Below are 25,476 nucleotides of genomic sequence, written 5' to 3'. Positions count from 1 at the left end.
TCGACATTTTTTTCCTAGAGAATTGTTATATCACATTAGAAACAGCATTTTATCCTCGCTACAGTACATTTACTGAAGTACTACATGAAGTTTGAAATAATGAACAATGCCACAAGATGTCGCTGTTTGCAGCACCGTTTCATTATTTCTCCTGAGTCCCATCCAAAATAAACCAAATAACGACACGATGCTCTAATTAATTTCAAGGCACCTTTATTTCAAAAACCACCATCCACACCAAAATGTGAACTAGCTAACAACTCTGAATCAAACATGAATCTAAATAAGATGGGAGTGCACACACAAGGCCGCAAGTGTCACTCATTTACAAATGTTTACATCCATAATTAACATTTGTTGAAAATGACATCAGCTGCCCATTTCTCCAGATCCTTCAAATAGCAATAAATATTTCATTTTAATTTCAGCAAGCAAGCTATTTGTTCCTGACCCTTACTAGCTAGCAGCTGCGGTTCCCCCCTCGTCCGAATATAAATGCTGCCAAATGCTCTGCATTGTAGCGAGTGCTGGTGGTATCTCGTTAGTAATCAAAGACAATGTTTAGTGAAAAGAACATTTGAGGATCAAACCAGGATCGGTGCAATGACACACTTAAAATGTCCAAAGGGTCCAATTAAAACCTCATCTGCATCTGCTTCAAAGCTTGTTTGAACTTCATCTATTTAAACTTTACCTCAATTAAATGTATCTGCCTGATCAGAATTTCATGTTTGTGCTATGGCCAAATTTGCCTTTTAGTGAAACGCTCCAAACTTGTTTTTCGAAGTTGATATGCGTCTGTGATCTTCTGCCAGGCATCTCATTTTAAACCTCAACTTTTAACTTCATTAAACAACAATAACAACAAACAGGACCTGGATGAGAGTGTAGGAAAGTCTGTGCTCTGTCATACGTGTGTGGTAGAAGTCCCAGCTTGAAGACTTTAATGTTAATCATGTTACCATGTAATTTAAGTGTACATTTTGTACTGTATATCATCCACAAATCAAAGCTTCCCAGATGATGTATGACATAATCAGTTGTAATGTTACGTGAACCTTCACAATCTATTGTGTGAAACTGATTGTCTCACTGACGCATGATCGGTGGTAGAAGGTGGTCTCCAAGTGCCCACTCCACAGTGGCCAACTTTACATCATCAACAAGTGGAAATCTTCTTGCACTTTGTTTTAAATGTACTTTGCATGGGCTGACTTCCTGCATGGACCCCATTGAGCCCTTCTGCCATGGAGACTGCGCGCCACTCCTTTGTTGAATTTAAAGGGAATGAGGGGAGCCTCTTCCACTGAAGTCGGCTGTGTTCCCGCCCACAATGGCGCAGATGCTCCTTTCTACCTGCGCAACATACGAAAATACCAATAGAAAGAAAAGTTCGCCTATGTGTAGTTAGACTGCACTTTGCGCTACGCTCGGGATGTTTGATTTTTGGAGATTCCACTTTATCTTGTAGTATGAAGTCTGTAATAATGTGTTTAAGTTTAATACGATTTATTATTATTATTTTTTAATCGGATTAGATGCTCACGACCAGGTGAACATGGAATATTCTAATTTCTTTGTTCTGAACGTATGATGCTATAGTTGCTGGGATCTGACTACCCTGTAATGTCGACTGAAGAGGAACGTGTAGTGCGGGTGACAATGTTCAAACAAGGCATTTACAAAATATGAATAATAATCATAACAATAATAATCATAACCAGCATTCACACAATAAAATTATTTCAACACAATGGTAGAAACAGGGATTGCCAAAAGAGGCTTTGAAGCCCTCATTCAGAAAACAGTCCGAGAAGTCAAGGCACTACAGTTGCTACTAGAAGACTCTAGATGGCAGCACTGTATGGTTACTAGCTAGCACAATTCAAACATCCCAGAACATAACCATTCGATGATGAATTATCTCTCCTTTTCCATGCACTGGATGCTCATTTGCACCCTCTAAAAAATATAAAGTCCCAAAAGACTTTTCTCTGAACCCTGAATTGCCCTTTGCATTTCAGAGATGATGTGCAAGGTCATCCGGAGAGGTCGTCGGACCCGTTGAGGTCGACTGGAGGTCACGAGGGGACGAGGCAGGCTTTTGAAAGAGGGCGAGCGGAAGGCAAAAACGGGTGGCTGAAGGACGCGGGGCAGGGGAGAGTGCTTCTTACACATTTGTCCGACACTTGGGGAGGATGGGTCCTCCTTCAAGCCTTCTCTTTCTTACTGTGGATGGAGAGATGACATGTGAAGGGGACAGACAGCAACAACATGAGAGAAAAAAACGACAGAGTGCGCGCAGCTATGTAGCACTTAAGTGGATGTGGGACCTTTGCTTCTACAGGGTTCATATGCTTCTCTCAGGGTCAATTTCAAGTTGTCAAATTTCACATTTTTGTTTTGGTCTCAGAAATTTGGACATTAGCAGCCAAAGACAAATTGACCCAACTATGTTAGTGTCTACTAACATTGGGAAACACTCATCCCAATTCTAAGCATCGATAGGAACCCTGCAGTAGCATCTCTTCACCTTAAAGTAAAGCAATAGTTTTGAGAGGAAAGTGGAAATAAAAGAAGTGAAAAAAACGAAAATCTGCACCAAGCCATTAACTTCAAATGAGGTTTTGCAATGATGCAAAGAGGAAAATAAATTTTAAAAGAGTTGCACAGTAAAAAGCAGATTTCTTTTGACAGCCAAATCTGCTTACTATTTAGCAGCAGCTGGTTCAAGTGGCTGATAGCGAGAGAGAGAAAACATCCTCAATGACTTTGGGTCATCAGAAGTGTGCTCTGTAATGTAAATGAAGGTAAGCGAGAATTTTCGATCATAAATTCTCTTCAATTGATGATTGTTCTCGAACTCTTGACGAAAAGAAGAGAGATTGATTTAACAGTACGTGTTCTAAATAGTAAAAGCAGTTAAACTGGTTGGATACACTGAGAACGTTAACGATGAATCATTTTCTTCGTAATGAGGCATTCATACAAAAAGTATGTTGTGAATGACATTGAAGGATTTATTAGGTACAGTATGTAATGTAACAAAGATGATGTTTTCAATTCATATGTTGATGACGTCTTTTACGATACAGTATGGATTGGAGTTTTATTACATCATTTTCCAGGACCAGTTACTTCTTGTCGATAGTTCAAAACATATAAGTGACCTTTTGAGTGCAAATGTTTGGATTAGTGTGCATCAAGGATTCTTACCAAAATGTGTGTGATTGTGATTCATTCTACTGATTGTCTCATGACATGAACTGATAACAAGATAGTTTTGTTATTGAATTTCTGGTGTCTCTGAACCATTTTGTTCCTGCCACCACGCTATTGTTTTAATAGAGAAGGTTGACCTTTTAACATTTTTTTTTTTTAAATAGCATTATTTCTTGTTAGTAAAGTGTATGTCCTCAATAATCTGACATAGAACACATTTTACAGAATATTGTTTCCTGTCATTACTAATTGTTTATTTCCTTTAAATCTATGTTTAAAGGGATAAGGTCTGAGTATTGTGTATAATTGTTAACTTGAGTTATTTTAGTTCATTAAAATGGAAGTCCAGTCAAAAATGTTCTTACAATATGTTCTCTGCACCCCCCACTAGTCTCAACATGATGTTCTGAATAATATTGTATATGTGGAATACGAATTGAGCAGAAAAATCCGCCTGCTTTTATCCATTTCAGCGGCCATTTTGTCTTGTCTTGTCACTTTGCTGTCGAGTAACAATGACATCACGGTACCTAAGAGTTTAGGTAACAACCTTCACAGCTCACTTGTTTTCTGGGTTTGGTCATGTGATATTCCCCACCTGAGCCCTTAGGCACTGTGATGTCATTTTCAGTCGACAGCAAAATGGCCGCCCCCGAGGTGGATTTTGCAGCTTAATTCAAATTTTACAAACAAAATATTATTCAGAATGATGTGTTTAGAGTAATGGATATGCATAGAACATAATATTGTAAAGAACATCTTTTACTTTGATCTTTTTTGTTTTGTTAAAATTGCATCATAATGAGTTTAATGAATTTGAAGAGGTGGTTTTGTACAACCAACACAAAGAGCCACGATCATAAGTAAGCATTATTTTTTTTATGAACGTTGCGGCTGAAGCACAATAGCAGGTGACTTGAGGGCAGCGCAGAAAGAAAGAAACGGAGGCTTGGAAAGGAGGTGGTGGCAGTTCCAGCGTTGTGGAACAAAAGTGGAAGCTATCGTCAGAAGAAAAGCAAGATTGAAGGACCACACGTGTCTTTACTTAGTCTTTGACTTGAACTTTTTCCCGAAGGCCCGTTCCAGTTCAGGGACGGACAAAGTGAGGGTAAAGGAGCCGTCGGACTCTGACCTGACAACACGGGCTTCAAAATGAGAGGAAAAAGTTACGTCCAAAAATACGACGTTTTTTGTTGCATAATACAAATGGCAAAACGGCAACATTAAGGATTGTGTGATAACCCTGCTGATAAGAAGAGCTCACAGGATTTAAAGAAATAAACACATTTTATCCGAAATTCGTCTGGATTTTCTATGTAGAACACAAATTGATATAAAACATAGTTATTGTTAACACTGAAGAGGGAGCTGTAATAAAGGTATTTAATGTGATTAGTGTTCTGAACATCAAGTTCTCGGAGGTGGATGACCAACAAATCTAAATTCATCATTTACTGAAAGTGCACATGGTCAATGAGGTCACTTCTCCTTAATGCACGCTTCTGTTAGCACTGATGTCATCATTTAAAAAGCTTTTGTTTTGGTTGCCTCAGCTTTCAGACTGCACTAAGAGTAGATGTTGATGACATCACCCGGATTCATTCTGTTAGCATCTGATCAAAGTAAAAAAAAGTGGGAAGATAAAGTGCAGATAAAGCGGCAGCTTTGGCGAAATATAACTAACGCTGCCAAATGCACAATTCTACAGAGTGGTTGTATAACCAGTGAAGTCACTCACAACAGGGTTAAACACGAGGGCTTATTCTTGAATGTCTGAGGAGTGGCGATGTAGCATGTTCGCTACATTCTCTGGTGCGAGCCATAACATTGGGTATATATTAGGGCTATATCACAAAATGTTTTGTCTCATTTGGATCAACACATCATGTTTTGTAGCGTTACATCATCATCATCATGTCAACATTTTAAAACACCTCTCAGAAAAATTAATGTCAAACTACGTCAACCTTAATGAACTATTCAACCTTCAAGTGTCAACAAAACAGAGCTTTGACACTTTTCGCCAAGGAAGTGTGTTTGTTAGTTGGGTACACAAGTATCACCCAATCGAGCAAAATCCTAATCAAAAGAAGCCTTCTCATGTAACTCAATAGGATCACATTAGATTATACAGTACATGGGGGGGGGGGGATTTAAACTTGTGACCATCAAGTGTATTGGTGTGTAGACGTTTGTAGTCATTTGTGACTTTCCTACCAAGGTCATTGTTGTTCATCATGGCGTTGGAGCCTCGGAGGCGCGGGCCCTGCTGGGTGAAATGGTAGCCGAACTTCAACAATGTGGTGTTTTTCTCCAACATGCTTGCTATCTCCATCTCCACCTTATTGCCTAATGGTTGGCTCTGGAGATGAAAGGTCCAAATCAATGAAATCAAATCACATCACCAATCAACCGGTGTTTGATTCAGCGTAAATCGATTAGTCATGTCTGGCGATTGAGGCAGAGGGATGATGTAATAGGAATGTGACTGCTGTCGTCTTAACGTCCTGGAAGCTACATTAGTGTAGCAACAGAGATAATCCAAGTGAATTTAGCACTAAAAATATCTGACATATCCGTAACAGTGGAACCTATGGCAACTTCCGGGAACGAAATATGCAAAAATCATTCACCCCAGAAGGCTGGCCCACAGTACTTTTTTGTCCTCTGATTGGTTGATCAGAGCAAAACTTGTTACAGCCAAGTTAAACTAGCATAACACGTCTGTAGTAACACAAATTCATAATCAGCATCTATTATGATGATTATCATGTATTTCATTAAGTTAGTGTTTGTTTTTGGTATATTATTAGACAAATGTTGATTCTGAACCACTTACGATGATTTTGTTCAGTACCTGATTGTCAATCTTGAGCTCCAGTAATGTCGTGTTGTACTGCAGTGACTCAATGAGGGCGAGGATTCCAGTCCCTGTTATAAAGTTTGACTCAACGTTCAGGCTCTTCAGTGTCGTGTTGACCTTGAGCATGTCCGCCAGGGCCTGTTAACACACACAGCGCATGATTAATCGTCATTTTGTTCTTTTCCTTGGCGACATTCACACTATAGGCTACTCTTTCTCTGGTTTCCAAACGTCAACATATCGCGCAAGAACCTGGCGTATGAATTTAGCTTTTTTTTTTTTTAAAGGTTTTGAGTGGGTTTTTATTTTAACACGTATTCCGAAAGATGGCACAGCCTCCACACAAATTTTAATAAACACCACTGGCTAATGATAGCTAATAAATCGCTAACTGTCGACTGGCTAGCTGCTATACGAGTCATAACTTAGTAAAATGACCTAGGACAGTTATCCAATGTTTTATGGCTGTAACAAACATTATTTACTATGGACAAATTTGTTTTGAAATCCAAACAAACTGGACATTGGCCAGCATTCCAGTATGGTTCCTAATTTTGTGCCTGTATGCATTCCATAGAAAAATCACAATGTACTTACAAATGCTACAGGGTCATTACTTCGGGTTCCAACGATACTGAGCCTCTCCACCGCCGTGTTCTCTATAAGAGCCTGAGCGTACGCCTTTAGAGTTGGGATGGGGATATTCTAAAAATAAAAATAAATAAAATCAGGACAACATGGGAACATTAGAGCTAACAAATTGCTTTCAAGAAATCATTGTGTCCTAAAACACTGTAAATACACATGATCATTCATCACGTATACACTGACACACTTTGATACCTTGATGTTGTTGAGGTTGACCTCCACAAGCTCAGGGTCGTTCCTTTTCATCCTTATGAGAGTGTCCTCCACATCAGTTGAATTGGGTTCCTCATCAGGAACTGGTTTGTACTGGGTGGACTGGATCACACCTGCCACACATTTGCAGTTACTACACGGTCTTGCATGATTGGAAATGCCAACAACAGAGACAGCAAATAAGTGAGGACAGGTTCCAAAACAACAGAAAATAGGCGGAAATGTGACTAGCGCCCCATTATGTGACGGATTACAAGATTGCTGGCTAACACATCACAACATATTAATAATAATCATCAAATATGCCCTCAAGAGGCTATGAGCAGCATGGGGATGGCATCCAAGCAATCAGATTTGACAGTAAGTGCCATGATCTTCTAATCATACCACAACATAACTGCAATGCCTACATACATATTTTTAGAGGGGGAAAAACACATAATTGGTGTCTCCAAGCATTTACACAATTATTATCTGCCTTGAAGATTGTGCCAAACAAAGCATAGCATTCTGTACTATTCGTGGTCATGCTACACTTTCCCACAGTCGGTTGTCATGTTGATGAATGAGCGACCACATCAAACTGAGGTGAAAAGTGCAATTATAGCAGTAGAACTGTCTGGTATTTAAAATAGGATGTTAAATGTGAAAATAAACAGAAAAAAAAAATCGGTTCTCTTGAGCCAGGAGACATTACATTGAAAATAAATGAGTTATCTATACAGTTCAATTGCCCTTTTTCTTTCTTTCATTTTTTTTAACATAAATATCCAATGCTATTTGGAGCAACACATCAAATTGTGTGTATGTGTGAGTTACATACTATTAAGGCCTTGCTTGTTGACTATGGTGCTGCTTGCCAGAGCTTCATAGTACTGCTGGTTACTCATCAGGGTGTGCATCCCCAAGATGGCTGGGAAAGGGAAAGGCCAGAGACAGAAAGGAGGTCATCAACAAATACTGTAATGTGCAGGGACGACTAAAAATAAAAATAAAAATAATTAAAAAAATAAACATAAACATAAACCTGAACAAAAAGGCAGAGTGAGTCAGACAAAATGTGTTTAGGCTGCTCACTTGCTCACCATGCAAAAAGAGGATGGGAAGATACACATAAGGCACATGCACAGTTGACAAGTGACAGGTAAGTCACACAGACAGGCTGATATGTTTTATAGTTCACACTATAGAGCATGGAACAGCCCATGCGCATCTTAACATCAAGTGGTTGGTTGATGCAACATTATGTGAAGTAAAATAATAATAATAATAATAATAATAATTAATTCATTACTTAATTAATATATTTGGAACTAAAAAGCTCATATGCCCCATTCTATAATTAAATTTACCTACGACTTACAGTAATTTCTGGACTAGAAGGCGCACCTGACTATAAGCCACGCTAGCTAAATTTGGGAATACTACACATATAAACCGCAGCCGACAGTAAGCCGCAGGTGTTTTAATGTTACCGCACCGGGTTCCCGCTACTTCCTTTTCCATAATGAGGGCAAAAATTGTCTCTCCTACTGTATTTTGGCTTACCTGGTTTGTTTTGCTCCTTTATAGTGCGTCCCCTTGTGATCTGATGGATAAGCCGCACCTTTGTATTAGCCGCATGGTCAAATGCAAGTAAAAAAAAAAAAGTAGCGGCTTGTAGTCCAGAAATTATTGTAATGTAAATCATCATATTAAATTGTTGGTTACCTAATAAAGTAATCAGTTCAAATTTATAGAAAGTTTTGCATATCCAGGTAAAAAAATTCCATAGTATAACAAATAGCATGCATGTATTCAACATACAGTACGTAATGGGCATGTACTCAATCACAGTCATCTGTACAGAGCCTAAGTGGCAGTATCTTATACTTTTCATGCAAACACATGCATGCAAATTGCAGATACCCAGTATGGTGCCCAGCTAGCAATGATCCAGCAGAAGTGGAGGAAGTGAGGGGGTGATGAAGAGGAAGGGTGGTGGGGGTGATGGAGGGAAAACTAAGGGGGAAAGGAGAGCAGTTAGCCTGAAGAGAAGATGAAGATCAGGTGCTAGTATATGGGAGGACGTGATGGGGTTTATATAAGATTAGTGAAATAAATTAATTTCAATGGCATTAATCATATGAAATATTGGATTTAAATGAGAGGTGTGAGAAAAAACTAAATAGTTTTCAGTATACAGGAAGTAAATGCAAATTGTTACCTGCTATATCGCAAAGTTCCGCATCAGTAGCACTGGCAAGAGCTTCCTCAAGCTCAGGCTCTAGGGTCACGTTCTCCATAATGGGGTCTACCATCTTTTTCGGCACCCAGGCCTTCCCTGCAAAAGCAAAGCATAGATAGACACTCACATTTAAACTCATTGTCATTACAGTGTTGAGTACTTCATCTAAGATGTGTATATTTGGAATGTGGGAGGAAGCAGGAAAAACCATGCAAGAAAAAAAACCAAACAGGCAAATACACATGAGACACATTTGCCATTAAAACAGCTACATCGACAAAGATAACAGAACAGTTTTGATGAAATATATATGAGCAAATTAGCATAGCTAAATAAGGCAACCACGATATTAGAATCCCCACAACAGATGATGAACAATGAGGATGACAAATGACGAAATAATGATGATAAAGTTGTGAATGTGAATGTTTGTTTGCAACATGTGCCATGTGACTGACAAGTGACCAGTCCAGGGTGTACCCCATCTTTCGTACAGTCAGCTGGGATTGGCTCAAGTGAACCAATGAACAAGATAAGCGTTACAAAATGGATGGTTGAATATTAACTCTTGATATAAAATATGCAAAGATGAGCCCGACTGTGTCGATAAAATTCTCAGCACAGATTCTGAGAATTAAAAATATATATGACGTATCAGCAGCTGTTAAATCCGAGCTGAGCCTTTTGAATTTCCTTCTCACATCATCTGACTTCATGTTGATGACACTTAGTAAGTGTAAAAACATTTGTGAAGTCCGCTCTGTCTAACGTCACGCTGCACTCGGTTGTGTGTTCAGCCTCGGCCACCTCGTGTTTGGACTGTCATGTAAACACTGGCCGCTTGGCAGCTTAGACGAAAAATTTGACAGTTTCATAGACTTCGGTGGCGTGAAATGGGATGAGAAAAATACCATTAGCAACAAGTGAATGGATGGGTGGATTTTAAACAGAAAGGAGGGCAGCCACAGTTAGTGCAAAGGTTGAAAGAAAATGATTTTGGACTTATCCTTACTTATTTATCCCTGCGGAATTTTGTCATAAGAATTCATGCCTTTTTGTTGTTGTTGTTGAAAAATTATGGAAATATCTTGAAATGGAAACAAATCTGTGATCTTCAGATTTGACAAGCCAACTATAAATCTGAACCCATTTAATAGAAAGTAGTTGCAATTATGGTTAAAAAAAGAAGAAGATGTTATTCAGTGAGCGCAGACCTCTGCCCTTTGAACTCTTAAGCACCATATTTGTTTGTCCACAGACTACTTCCTGTTTTGTGGAGGATTATTTAAAGTGAAGGCTAAAGGTTTTGTACTTATTTATTTATTCATTATTCTGGGTAGAGCAAACCTCTTCATCAGACTTCTATCCATCCATCCATTTTTTATTGTGCTCAGGTTATGATGAGCTGACCCCATCCCAGACAAAGTTAGTTTCTTCAACGAACAAAATTAGCTTGTGAGAGCAGAGTACCCAGCGATCACCTGGACAACATACAAACTCCTCACTGAAGGATTTGAGGCCCAGCAGAGTAACCCATGATGACCACTCAAAATGTAGAAAGAACAAATATTTGAAAGGCCGGGTTTTTTTTGCAAACGGGAGATATTTTTCTGCGGCTTGCCCTGTCATCCACACGTTCGCGGGGATTTTTTAAATAAAAACGAAGGCTTCTAAAAACTCCGGCCGAGGTGAAGATTTGCGTAATTTTCCGGCTCCGCGGTCACTCAATCACATACCTCAAGTTAAAAAAAGAAGAAAAAGAAGGCGGCATGTTTGTATGTGTGTGTGGTGAGTGAGTGGGAAAAAGTATTTTGTACGCTGACAGCACTGATTTGCTTATATACAGATCAGCGACTGACAGTCCGTGCTTGTGTGACGTATGGTGAAGTGGCGTCAAGAGACGAGCAGTATTTGCCTAACTACTGCCACCTAGAGGTTTGGCATGCATCTCATTGTAGGCCCAATTTGTGGAAGTGGCGTGGCCGGACGGAGGCTTACTCTGATTGGATAGGATTTGGGGAACTGTTGCCACCTTAAGTTCCGGTATTGTTATGAACGTACTTAAAATCGCATTATTGCGGTTAGCTGTGGATGTTTTCTTTTCTACAAACGTGGTGGTGTGGATACAATTTTTTTCTACACCCAGAGGAGGGAAATATCTGTTTTAAAAAATACCCTGCTACGTGTGTACATAAAGTTAGCTAGCTATAGCAGGCTACTTGAATCATGGAGGATGATGCAAGGCAACAGGACTTTACCATTATTGATTTTAGGATAGGAAAGCATTTCTATCCTGACTAAAAATGAAAAATAAATAAATAATAAAAACAGTCCACTAAAAAAGGGGTACACATTTGTGTCTTTTTGTCATCCCTTATATTACTTAGCTGGTTTCCTGGTTCATGATGAATGACGTAAGACAAAAGGACCATTAATCAACCACGGTGGATTTATTAAGTTGACGTTTTCCCACTTTCTTGCTTGTTTATACAAATGCAATTACTTTATGTAGACAGACTCCAGTGTCACAGAACCTCATTCTAAGGGTCACCTTCTACTAGAGTTTCATGTAGCCTCATCTAATTATGCATCACCCTTTCGTAGGCTTTCGATTTCAGACACAGTCAGAGACGTCTGGTTTACTAATAGAGGAACAAACTCAGCAATGGGTGACAATGTTGCAGGGTTACCTCTCTTTTCCCCAGTGAAGGGCACCAGGTCTTCCCTGTCTGGATGTTCTTTGGCTTGTTTCTCCAGGTGGGCCAGCAGGTCGTCTCTCTGGAACGTTCCTGTGGGCGCTTTCTTAGTCTGGTCCTTCTGACGCATTCCGGCAGGCAACAGTGCATTCTAGTCAACGATGGGAAAGCACAGCATTAAAACATAGGTATTGGCATTTAAAATGTAAAAAAATCTAAAATATTGTATGCCGGCACGGTACCAGTTTATCCTACTTCACTACAGTACTCACTGGAGATTGAAACCCTGTACAAGAATTGCATAAGAATTTGCCCTTCAAAGCTTGTCCATTAGATTTCAACGTTTCTAAAGGTATCAGCTACTCTATTTCAATACTTTTTAATGCAAATTAAAATAAATTTACTGCCCGTGTCTAACCACATATACACACGTGCGTATACACACACACTGTATGGATTTGTAAAGTTTTTAATTCACACATTTTATATTTGTTCTAAATGTACAATACATATATTTTGAAGTTTGTCACACTCTTCTCAAAACTCATTCACTTCCATTGACGGCTATAGACATAAAAAAAATATTTTAACTATTTCTATTAGTTTACATTTTCCCCCCACTTTTGTTAACAAGAGTAAGAAAAAAAAAATTGTACATTTAGACTAGATATAAAACTTGTGATTAATCATGAGCAAACTATTAATAATTTTAATAATCTTTTCTTTTTTTGAAAAATGATTATTTTAAAAACGAAAAGAAAAAATAATTAAAAATTTGGTTCTTAAAAAAAGGTTATTTTAAAAAATAAAATAAAAGATTATTACAAATTAGGTCGTCAGGCCATTATTATTTTTTTATTGTAATTAATCACATTACTTCAATAGTTAACTACGATTAATCACAACTTTTATATCTGTTCTATATGTACAATAACAACCTTTTTCTAGATTTTCATACTCTTGTTAAAAGTGGAAAAAATGTTAAACTAACAGAAATAGTTAAAATTAATTTTTGACGTCTAAAGCCGTCAATGGCAGTGAATGAGTTAACAAAATGTAGACAAATAAATGTACCTAATACAAATATGGTTGTATCTATTAGTTCATTGGTGCAGTAATCTTAAAATACTTTATTTGGTTAAAAGATGTAGTTAAAGGAGAGTAAAACATTGAGTCAGATTTGTGTCGAGGTTTTCTGACACTAGATGGCATTGGCGTTTCATGCTAGACAATGGTGACAGTAGATTTTTATTTTCAAATTAAGAGCAAATTCATTGGAACATAAATATATTTTTACCATACTTATGGTAAATTGCGTTATCGTGGTTCCTTAGCACAACGTTTTATGCCTTTATTTATTTAAATGTTATACTGATGCGCGTTGTCATTAGTGACACCGCTTTACTGCAAACAAGCCAGAAAGAACACCAATGTTACTTGAGCTATACACCGGAGTTGCTGAATAAAATACGTCTCAAGACTAAAGAGCAAATGACAAACCGGGCATACATTTGGCTCTCAAAGGAGTCTAGGTGTGCCCATGCTAACTCTTTTGAGAACTAGCACCTAGCTTGGTGCTAACTGCTAACCGCCAGCGTACCAATGGTGTCTTAATGTAATTAATGCTTCTGGACATGGTATTAAATGCTTTTAGTGCAATTTAAGGCCTTAGTTTTCACCAAACCCATTGAATGACTTTTAAAGCTTTTTAATGACCGACGGAAACCCTGGATTGATACTGCAATGTACAGTATAAGAGTTATTAATCTAATAATACTACAGTATATGCCAGCTAGAAGTATACATCAAATTGAGTGATGGTTCTCATGTTTTAGTTTATACACGAGAGGCAAAAAAAAGTACAGAGAATATCACGATAGCATTTTAACTATAACAAATGTATTTTAAAAAATATGTCTCTTAGATCATCACTCAAAATATGAGTACTATTATCTCTGGAAAGGCTTTTTTTTTTTATATACAGCTCTTGAATTGGATCTTGCTAGGATAACCTAATGTCGTGCCCAGTGATTTTATTCAGTACTCGTGCACTGTGGGCTGAGAAATTTCCCACAGCTTCGCTGCTCCCCATGTTATTTTTAACATAAAGGCCCATTCAAAATCAAGGCTCTTACAAGCTCTGCTTATAGTGTCATATCTTATCTTTGCTCTCAACACTCTATTTTTTCTCTTTCTCTCTCTCTCTCTCTCCCTCCCTCCATCTCTCTCTCCTCATGACTCAAGCAGGCTCCTTCTGCACTTACTCAAAAGCACAAAGATGACAATAATGAACAAAATCACTGCCGTTTTATCCCAGAGGGGCTTCAAATATATTCCCACATCACACAGCAGCTTAGAAGAAAGCTGAGGCGTATATCACACTGGCACCGTCAAGCGTCTCATATCACAGTTACATCACAGACAACACGTTACATTCGGCTCCACTGCGTTATTTTTATCAGTGTGAGATTTAGTTGTCCTCTCTCCTCCGGTCGGACTGCGACTTCCTTCTCTGCTTTCACTTAAACATGGCACCTCAGTACCTCATCTGGTAAGCATTCACACAGCAGCCACTGGCCGGCTCAGTTGGATTGACTCGGGTTTAGTGACACTTGCTCTTCATAGCTGACACCAAAACACGACAACGAGGCTCACAAGTGGCATTCAAAATTCCCAAAGACACACTCCAACATCTTGTAAGTCTTTCCAGTAGAGTGAAAGCTGTTGTGTTATGACCAACTCTTCATTTCCTTCTTGTTTTCATCTGATTTATACCATGGTTAACTTCATATTTTAAGACTGAATGACAGTTAAAATTGTTAATATGTTGTAATCAGAAAAGGGTTGATGATGGCCACAGTTTAGCTTCATATTATGTCCTTCAAGTCAACCGCAGTCCCAGAACAGATTGTGTTTGACACCCTAAGTGTCATAGAGCAGTATTCATTTTGTGTGATTGTGTTAGCTTAGCATGCAAGCAAATGGACAGCTTGGAAGCAGATTTCCATCATTACGAAATACCTTGTTACAAACCAAATACCGGTAATTCCGAAAAACAAACAAAAAAACAAGCAAAAACAAATTAAGACTTAATTGGGAAGATATCACAGACAATTGTTAGATTATATATTGTACCTCTTGATCTAACTCCAAAAAGACTTGCCAATATCATCCCGGAATAGACGTAGGCAGGCCTGCTGGGAAGGTTGCAGTGCTTTTGAGACCAAAAGGAAACTTTACTGTTCTGTAATGGGCTATGCTCGTAAACGTGTGCAAAAAAAAAAAAAACTACGCGCACACATTCTGACTCTCCATGTCTGCGTCAGAAAGTCTCTCTGGGCCACACAGTGCTGGCATAGCCTCTCTGATACACAAACATGCGCACATGCATGACGAATGACAGCCTTAGTCATCCTCCTTTTGCCCCCTTTTGGGATTGAGCCGACGATCACAGCTGCTTTGACTCATGATATACAGTATCACTGTGTGTATGACATACAGTATTGCCACACTCTGAAGATTGCAACATGGACGTGGGTCATTTATCTGCTCTACTGCTTGTCCCTATTAGGTTCACATGTTAGCAGAATCCATTCTTAGGCAGACGTGTCTCCATCTTATTGTAGCGTAAATATAGTATAGACGAAAGAAGTATTCTAAGTCATATTCACACTGATAGATGATTTAGAGCAGTGATTCTTAATCTTAACCTTGTTGGAGGTATTCAACCCTACCAATTGCCTATGCACATTTACTGAATACAGGAGATAGAATAAAAACAGCAGAGGCCCCAGAATTGAACCCTGTGGAACACCATACGTAATGTTATATATTCAAATTGCACATTTTAATCCGACCACTTTCTTTTTGTGCTCGACATAGTTAGTTTGAAGATTGTATAATAATAAAGAAATCACACGACGTACCATCACAGAAGCGACAAGTCGACAACTGAGCACACCAAATTTCCTGCAGCACAGATAGGCCAAGCAATGTAGCGTGATCACCAGCGGGTCATATCATCACAAATCATTTGAGTCGGGTGTGTGTTTCTGACCTCCGCTGAACCCCTGAGAATGACTCAGCCTTGGTTTCCATCGAACCCAGGTTAAGAATCACTGATTTAAAGTTTGTAACCTAACATGCATGCAGTGTCGCCCCAGTTAGCCCCAAAAAGTAATTTAGTTGCTTTGCAGATTACTTGCTTAAAAAAGCAACTTAGTTAATTTTTTTATTAAATGCTGTAAAAAGGATTGTGAGTATGGACGTTCGTCTCTGTGTGCCCTGCGATTGGCTGGCAACCAGTTCAGGGTGTACCCCGCCTACTGCCCGAAGCCAGCTGGGATAGGCTCCAGCACCCCCGCGACCCTAGTGAGGAAATGGATGGATGCTATAAAAAGTAACTTAGTTATTTTTATGGTGACATTCATCAGATACCAACAACCCTAATTTACATAAAAATGACACTTAAATGAAAGTGCATTTTTAACAGTGACATTTAAGAATGAACATTGTATCAAAACTAAAGATAACCTTTATGATGTATCATATTAATTTTAATTGAAAAAATAATAAGAGTCTTTTCAAGATTTCACATAACATAAATTTGCTACTTGTTTTGAAAAAAAAAAAGACAAATAAAAACACAGTCTTTCCAGACTTCACTTACCCAAAATATTTTTTAATACTTGCAAGTGCAAAGAAATTAGTGTTTAATACAGAGTAGTGATTATCTTAGCCAATTAATGTGCATTCATGTACAGTGTTTCCTCACTACTGTACTTCGCGGCTCATTTATCGCAGATTCACAATATTGCGGATTTGTATTTGGGTCCAAAATTCCTATACTACGGGGTTTAGCTTGGTTTATACCTCGCTATATCGGGGATTTTTCCAGAGATTATTACTCCCCCAATCAACCCCACCGGCACCCCCCTCCCCCTTCCTGAATTTACTGTATTCTTTACACATGATGCTATTTTTCTTTTTATATTTGCAAAGTTAACTAATGTTTCGAACTGTTGTGGCTATCTTATACATCAATATTCCCAGCCTCGCTATTTCGTGGATTTTTTAGTCACACATTATTTCACAGTATTTTTCTGGCGCACCAGCTGTTTTTTTGAATGATTTTTTTTTTTACAGTATAAATCTCATTTGATGTATTTTCAAAATAAATGTTAATACAATGAATCCTACCATATATAGAACTTAACAGAAATTGTAGTTATTTTCACTTTAAAAAAAAATTGTCAATTCACAAAGAAATTATAGTAAAATTGCACATTTCTACTGTTAATTTCTCAGTAAATATAAAAAAATAAATCTGTTTTTTTATGGTTTAAAAGTTGAATTTTACATTTTCTTCCATTAAATAACAGACAAATATTTGTGAACTTGCGATACATTTATGAATGTATTTTTTTTTTCATTTATGAATGTATTTTAACAATCAATATGTATCTCTAATGGAGAATAAATTTTTTTGTAAAAGAACACAAATATTGTGTGTTTTTAGTTACAGTGATTTCATGTTATTTTACATTTGACATGTCAAATCTGAGTTTATTTTTGTAAATGAAATGATATTTTTAACAACTGCAAAACAAAAAGTATATTTCGGTTATATTACAGTTTTTTTTTTTTTAAGTGTACAGGCTAGTCCCAATGTTTTATCACAATGTGCTGCAACATGCCAGGTAGCTCTTAGGTGTACTGGAAGAGATGCAACAATAATTCAGTGCACAAAGTAGTAGAAACCCTTTCACTATGTGAAATAACAAATTTCTGCCGTGATAACTGTACTGCTTCATTTAATTACAAGCATGTACTTATGGGGGCTGCAGTATTGGCCGTGTTAATCCACAGTGGCTCACTAACAACATAACTAATGGACCCATAGACTGAACACGACAACATCTTAAACACTATGAGCAATCATAATAACAAAAGCTAATGCTAATATGTGAAGTCAGCGTGCTCGGCAGTATTCGGGCCTGCATGACTCCATAACTCTACGCTGACACCAGCAGCACGCTGGCAGAAAATAAACTTACATCGGGGTCCAGCTCCTCCAGTTCATCTTCTAACCGCTGCAGCTCTTCCTCGGAGAGCTTCATGAGCAGCTCGTCCTCGTCGACGTCTCTGTACTTGTCCATCTCCTTCTTCAACACCGACATGATGCCGCACACCTGCAGAAACAAACACCAATGTCACAATGACATTCACTTTAAACACTAGTTGCGCCAGTCTAGACATTTGTTTGTCTTTTATATTTATTAGAGAGCAGTAATTCAATTGCATATTTGTTGTGACGTTTAGAGAGTGTGTCTAACAAGTGGGTATGCCAGTGCCAATTTTGTCGTCAGGATTTGCGGGGCTGTCGTTTGCTTTGCGAATTCCGCCTAGCAACAATGGAAGGAATGGAATATGAATTCTGTCGATCTATGTTGATGTGTCTACTACTTTGGAAAAAAGTCTCTGAGTGGTTGCTTGAAAATACAATGAATAGGAATTGAAGACACATTTTAAAATTGGTAACTAAGAAAGTTTGCATAACTACACATTTACTTCTTAAGTGTAAAAAAAAATCAGAAATTGATTATATCGTAATGTGTGGAGGGGGGCTATCATAATCTTACCTTAATAAAAGCCTTCAAATGAGAAATACAATATGTCAGATGAGCAGCTGGGACAACTCCGCGTCCGTTGTGAGGGCTGAAGAATGAAAGCTGTGAGTGAAAACAAACCAGTTGGAATAAAAGCTCACCTTGTTTATTACTCAGCAGTCATGCAATATGTGAAATAGAACTAATAGTTACCTTTTGCTGCAAACCAAGATTTTATTGACCTGCAGAGAGGAAGAAATAGAACAGAAGGTTTAGGATTTACTACCAAAGTCATCTTTAAAAAGAATAATAATAATTTAACCAAAAATGTGGGTTACATGTTGGATATCCATCTAATTTGTTCTTTTGATCTCCATTAAAACATATTTGGAATTTCAATAGCTAACAGGCTGCTGTGTTTACATTTACAAGAAGCTGATAAGGCAACTGCTATTTGTCGGTATTAGGAATTTTACATAAATATACTATCATTATTTTATTATTATTGCTACAAATTAATTAATTGTAACGGTTTAATGGGAAAAAAATGGACTGCTTGTGCGTTTTTTTAAACTGACGCTTAACTCATTTCGCCATTTTCGGCAGAAAACATTAATATTTGGTCTAAATGTGATTACTTCATTATTTTACATGTACTGTTAATACATCTAAAAACACCTTTTGTCACTTGCTGCCGACTGAAAATGACATCACAGGTGCTCAGGAAACGGGTAGCGACCAATCACGGGTCCCGGCTCACCTGTTTTCTGGGTTCGGTCATGTGACGTTAGCAAACTGAGCCACGATTGGTTGTTACCTCTTTCCTGAGTATGTGTGAAACCGCAACCGGAAACAACGCTGATGCGTGAAACCGGAAATTGGAAGTCCCGCCTCCTCCGTGGCATATACCCCCATTAATCGTACATGAAAATGAACGACTTCACATTCATTACAGACAAAATAGTATCTTCTTACTGTTAAAAATGGCTAAATGAGTCAAGTATGGGAGACTTCCTCTCTCATTATATTCTGTTGCTACCTAGTATCTACCAGCAGTAAATTATTTTATAAACGTTTCTTTCCCCCCAAAAAGTAAACATGTTAAAAGAAATGTTACTGTCATGATCTGCGTTTTGTTGATTTGGTTTTCATTAGATATTAGTCACGTTTTCCTTGTATCTCCTTTTGTGGGTGTCTCTCGTTAAGTTTAATTGTGCCCACCTGTGCTTGTCAACCCGGTCCCTTGTCATCCAATCAGCTGCCTCATCCACGTGTGTCCAGGTGTCTCTCGGTGTTTAGTCATTTAGTTCCCTGATTGTTCATTGCCCTTTATAAGTATTGTTGCTCTTTCTTTGGTATCTCAGTTGTTTCAAAGTCTAGTAAAAAATATTTTCCTTGTGTTTGTTTTGATCATTTAACACCCTTGTTATTTTTTTTTTTCTTTAGTTATTTATTTTAATAACCCAAGTACTTTGCCTTTTCATTCTTGCTATTAAATGAAATGACTTTTTTTGAGCGGAAGCTGCCTCGCTGTCTGCTTCACTGCATTTGGGTCCTCAACACTCACATAAATGTTTTTTTTTTTTGAACTGTATTTTGCTTTTGCTTTTGCCTACACCCTTTCGGTTGTGTATTTATGGATGGAATTTGTTTTTGTCCATGTTGAATTTTTAATTGATCTTGCCAATGAACCGAATACATTTTTTCATTGACAATTACTGTATGTATTTCCAAAGATATTTTTGGTTTCTTTTCCTCTTAGGTCTGCTTGCGGTGGGTGTCAAGTCTTTGACACCAACAAAATGTTAGGTTAATGACTCTCTTAACTTCTCAACTGGTGGGTGGGGACTCAAAAGTGGGTTCCAAACGGGTAGCAAAAAAACGTGCAGAAGTTCCTCAGGTTACAATGTTTGACATACATACATTTTAATAACATTTTAGATTTGCAGTTATGTTCATCATCAGTTTCTTAACAACAAGTATGTGTACATACATGTTAAAATTTTATTTTTTAAAAGTATGTTTGCTTAATTGTTAATGTCTATTACAGTTTGGCACATTTCTTGAAACTGAGATGACATTTTCAAAACTGCAAGCTTATTTGGCCAAACAGACTTACATTTGTATTCCGCTGCTGTTGTTTTTAAAGTGCTTTATAAATAAAGTTGAGTTCACAACCTAGCTCATTAGCAAAAGCACATACCCATCCCAAAACTGCTCACCCATGCTTCACTCCAAGTTCCTTTTCCAAACAAAGAGTCGGTACTGTCACAACTGCAAAGATCCTTCTTAATTGCTTTGGCTCATCTGCATTCACGTAGTTCGTTTGCCAAAAGTAATTTGGATGATTTTGCACAACACCATGGATCATCTGCAAATCTCATATCTCTCCCAAAACAGCTTACCTATGTGTCAAACTCAAACTTTCTATGTCATATAAGTAGTCAGTGCCCCCAAAATGCGTTGTCCCTTTGCCATTCTGTGAGCACCACAAGTCAAAATCATTCGATGTTTTGTCACAACAGCATAGGGCTGCTGACAAAATACAATTATATATGAAACTGGGGGAGGGGGGGTTTACAAGAGCAGTTTCCAAAGTTTGCGGTTTCACATTCTCCACTCAAGGAAATTGCAATACTTTTATTCACAAAAAAATACTTACACATTAGAGTGCAACAAAAGAAAGTGTAAGCTGAATTCTGTATATTTATGAAAAACTAATAACTAAAAATATATCTAGCGCACAGATTAAATGAAGAACCAACTACTGTAACATTTTCCCTACACAGTAAATTCTGTAGAGTAAATTTGATTTGATTTAGAGTGGGACCAAATAGACTCCGATTTAGAGTAATTTTTACACTTGGAAGAGTGTAAAATAAAGAAGGGAAAAATAAATCAATAAAAGTCACTCAAGGGTTGAGGAACAAACTCACGACCTTCAGCTTGGGAGCCACGCAGCTCCTGCTGTGTGTTTCTGTAGTATATCGCTCGTGTCAGCTGGAACCTTTGTAACTCCGAGACCAAAAACAACAATGTGTGTTTGTTTTTGTGTCATTCTCTTGGCCATCCAAACGCTGCTCTATGTTTGGCCAAAGGTTTTCGTCCACGTCGCAGCGAGGAAAAATGTCTCAACCATCCTCTACACTGATCCCCTGTGATATGCTGGACTCATTTTGACAATTCAACAAATTATATTGCATATTGTGACTTACACATTGAAATCCTGCTGGCACGTTTTGGAGAGACTGGAAAACAACCAATCCAGTTCAATCAGCAAGATCTATTCATTTAGGAAAATGTGCTAAATGTGGGCACATTGTGCTAACTGTAGGCTAAATGTACACAATCGTTTGCACAGATCCACCCAGGCAATTGAGACATGAAGTAAGACATTGACAATTTGATGAAAGCAATGAGGAATGCCATTCAGTTGACACCAATTGAAAGGTGGTTTTGGGATTTGTCATTTTGAAAATGTCATCTCAGTTTCAAGAAATGTGCTAAACCTATGGAGAGAAAACTGTAAAGTGGGTCATGTGAAAATGTAAGCCCCAATGTGACAGCAACTAATGCTCTAGATAGAGGAGTTAAAATAACTTCAATGGGGCCGATTTCTATTGTCCCATTCAATAAATCAAATTAGGTAAAAAAAATAAAAAAAACACGGCAGACAACGCCGTAGTGAATAGTTTCTGTGTAGATAACGCTGAAAGGTTCTCTAAGCAGCATCCATGACAAGACGCGTCGTTTTGAAAAGCAAAGATGAAGAGAGCCCGAAATCCAAACAATGCTGTGGAAGAAGCTGACCTGCTCTGCAGATAGCAAGCAGAGCTGGGCCTGTATTTATGCAGCTCTCCCAAAGCGAACAGGACAGCTGAAGATGAAATCCCAAAAGTAGTCATGCAAAGACTTTGGCCGGGCCAGTTGTGTTTTTGAGCCAAGGGTCAGATTTGGCCAACCATTGATAACGGTGAGTGCAATGCAGTGACTTGTTAAGCGCAACCAAGATAACATTTAGCATTAGCCATCGATGCGCATGTAGGCCGTCTTTCGCACCCCCACCACGTTGACGATCTGGGCCTGGTTGTTCAATTCTCGGTTGTTTTAACCACGGTTTGACCTCTAACCGCCGGTTACATTCTTAACCCACCGTTAACTAACCTAATATGCGTTGTTCAAAACATGGTTAGTCACGCTGTTAGCCATCGGCACCGCTAAAGTTAACCGTGCCGTTTACGGCGCTGGTTAGCACAGATTTATCCCACAATTCCTCTTTTTGTTTACTTCCGGGTCGGCGAAAGAAATGGACACTATCCAAACCACCAACCAAACAAACGTTATTCAATCAATGATTGAAGCAAGTTTTTGCCAAATTATTATTTTTATTTATTTTTTATTCATTATGATTTATTTTCTACAGTCAATATCTTGTGTAATATTTTTGCCAATATTTTTGTAGCATAGAATATTGCATGTTTTTGTTTCTCATATTTTTTGTCCGTTTTTTTTGTCTAACGTAATTATATTTTTGACTGATTTGTATTTTTTGTGTAATATTTTTGATAGAACTTCTTTAATTTGTCTTGTCTGTGTATTTTTTAGCTAATAGTTGTAATGATTACCAATATTGGTAATTACTGTTTTAAATTTAAAATGCTTAAAAAATATTATTATAATATTAAATTTATTCATCATAAATAATTAGCCGCATTTTTTGTATATTATATTGCGTCCCGTTTTTTTCTTGTCACACTGACTTATGCATTGAAACTGGGCTGCATTGATAATGAAACAACATTATTTTTCTCTCTGCAAATGAACAGAACTTTGATTATTGTAGAGAGTTATACAAATGGACTTTTGAACTTAACTAACTTTAACTTCTTTTCCGCCAGCTACTTGCTGTGCTCCCATTTAGAAGAGCACAGATTGGACCTTGTTTTTTTCAGATCGGGAAAAAAATCGGGATCGGTGATCGGCCAGAAAATTGTGATCGGTGCACCCCTAGTGTAAACAGTAAAATGTATGGGTTTTTTTGTGTGTGTGTGTGTGTGTGTGGTTTTTTTTTTTTAAATAAACCTAATGTTTATCTTTAACTTATTTTCCGCCAGCTCCCTGCTGTGCTCCCATTTAAAAGAGCACAGATTGGACCTTGTTTTTTCCCTTCCTCATGTTTCTTTTTTTCCCATCTAAGAAACTTAGGGCGCTAACTAGCGAACTGCCAGGCTTCCCATTCTGTCTCCCTCTGTTGGTCTTTTTTCTCACCATGTTTTTTCCCCGAGTTGTAACTGTGACAAGACAAATCCCTTAATATTTTGCCAAAATTAGGTACTTTCTGTCAGTGTAGTAGCATATATTCATCTTGTTAGTGTAAACTAGGGGTGCACCGATCGATCGGCCAGCCGATTTATCGGCCCCGATTTCCTTAATTTTGGAAGATTGGTGATCGCCGATCCCTTAAAAATAAACTGATCTTTTCCACCAATCTCATCTCCCTTCTCAGAGGTCTGAAAAAGTCTTCTGCTGAGATGACTAACAGTATTTTCATTTTTATTTGAGAGAACTACTTCATGTGCAGTTAAAACAACCCATTTGTATTATTTCACCGATATTGTTCAATGGTTTCCAATAAAACAAGATTGGAAGACTGAAGCTATATGTTGCTTGTAATGAAAAAAAATCTGTATCGGCAAAAATCGGGCCAGAAAATTGTGATCGGTGCACCCCTAGTGTAAACAGTAAAGTATATGTTTTTTTTATTTTAAATAAACCTAATGTTTATCAACTTCAAAACTTTGGCCTGTAAAAATCTCATAAGAGTAGCCAAAAAACTCTTCGCAGCTAATAAATCAGCAAATAAAAACAGAGCGGGCAGCAGGACTTGTTGTTAAACTGTTGAGCAGACTAATCCTGTTCAGTGTCTTCTGACGTCAGTGTCACTAAAAACATCAGCCTCACGCACACTTACTGTACATCTGAGCAGATGAGGAACATTTTGTTGTTGGAATTTAGCTACAATTAGCATATCACTTGAGGATATTAGCCAGTGAGCATCAAGGTTGAACTTTAAAAAAAAAATTATGATTGCGAGAGTGAACATTATATTGAACAGTGTATTTCCAAGTGTTAATAACTTTGACGTTTCTTACATTTGCATGCAGATATATGAATCAAAGTTAGCAAAGTCCGACCTTGGATGCTGCAAAGGTCATACATCTCCAGTATGTAGTGCACAGTATTTAGGTCACAGAAGAATTGATGGCCAGCATGCCGTCAGACAACTGTTGCATCTCACAGCACTTGCTGAATGATCCTAATTATGCAAGGCGTTTGTACTGGTCCACTTACTAACGAGTTATACATTTAACACTACAGAAACAACAACTCGAGCATATATTCTTTTGTATGTGCATTGATTTGGTAGGATGCAGTGAGACAGAAAAAAAAAAAAGTTCAAGATAAGATTGTCAGTCAGTTTAGCATGTAAGGATGTCCCAACTTTAAGATGGGTCCTAAAACACACGATGGAAACGCAAATCAACACTCAACCTATCAATTTAAAAACAAAGACTGCAATGAGCAAATGTGTGTATTAACTTGCACAGTACGTTAGTCGTAGTAGTAGTAACCTTACTCAAGTGAAGTCTTCCAGTCAGCACTGTTATTTTGCATGTATTTACGTACCTCCAGCAGCGCTATTTATAGCCGGACGGTCCGGCTGGGTGACAGCAGCACCGAATACTTTGACCAGATATGGTTCCCTCAGAGCGGCGTGGATAGGCGTTGCAGGCTGCACGGCTAAACCAAGCGGGTATCGAACACAAGCCCCTCCGACACACCGTCCATGCCCCGCGGCGAACAACACCTGGAATTGATGCGGAATGGAGCGGACTCACAAAGTTGCCTCCCCCGACAGCGGGTTTCAGTTGGGGGTTTGAGGAGGCTCAAAGTCGTCTCCCGCAAAGGGCAAAGACGAGAGGACCTCCTCCCACCATA

At 38.1% G+C, this 25,476-nt stretch overlaps 1 protein-coding gene across 7 annotated transcripts; it reads right to left on the bottom strand.

Moving 5' to 3' along the window:
- Positions 1 to 196: 196 nt before the first annotated feature.
- Positions 197 to 25,449, bottom strand: tmod1 (tropomodulin 1). 7 transcript variants are annotated; one of them, XM_077571797.1, is made up of 13 exons: positions 19,528 to 19,671; positions 18,691 to 18,719; positions 18,511 to 18,600; positions 17,926 to 18,060; positions 11,864 to 12,020; positions 9,153 to 9,269; positions 7,770 to 7,859; positions 6,929 to 7,059; positions 6,683 to 6,790; positions 6,080 to 6,223; positions 5,440 to 5,584; positions 2,712 to 2,793; positions 1,205 to 2,229 (listed from the first exon to the last, which is right to left on the bottom strand). In XM_077571797.1, the coding sequence occupies exons 4-13, from the start codon at positions 18,046 to 18,048 to the stop codon at positions 2,211 to 2,213; spliced, it is 1,116 nt and encodes a 371-aa protein (XP_077427923.1). In that variant the 5' UTR covers positions 18,049 to 18,060; positions 18,511 to 18,600; positions 18,691 to 18,719; positions 19,528 to 19,671; the 3' UTR covers positions 1,205 to 2,210. The 7 variants fall into 7 exon arrangements, with proteins under 7 accessions (XP_077427919.1, XP_077427920.1, XP_077427921.1 ...); XM_077571796.1 differs by lacking the exon at positions 2,712 to 2,793 and adding an exon at positions 4,268 to 4,367 and having other exon boundaries at positions 19,528 to 19,670; XM_077571793.1 differs by lacking the exons at positions 2,712 to 2,793; positions 19,528 to 19,671 and adding an exon at positions 25,165 to 25,449 and having other exon boundaries at positions 197 to 1,356.
- Positions 25,450 to 25,476: the final 27 nt, after the last annotated feature.

The sequence above is a fragment of the Vanacampus margaritifer genome, chromosome 7, assembly GCF_051991255.1.
Source record: "Vanacampus margaritifer isolate UIUO_Vmar chromosome 7, RoL_Vmar_1.0, whole genome shotgun sequence".
In the NCBI taxonomy this organism is placed as follows: domain Eukaryota; kingdom Metazoa; phylum Chordata; class Actinopteri; order Syngnathiformes; family Syngnathidae; genus Vanacampus; species Vanacampus margaritifer.
The sequence above is the reverse complement of the archived record's forward strand: the minus strand, read 5'-3'. Positions and strand labels throughout refer to the sequence as shown.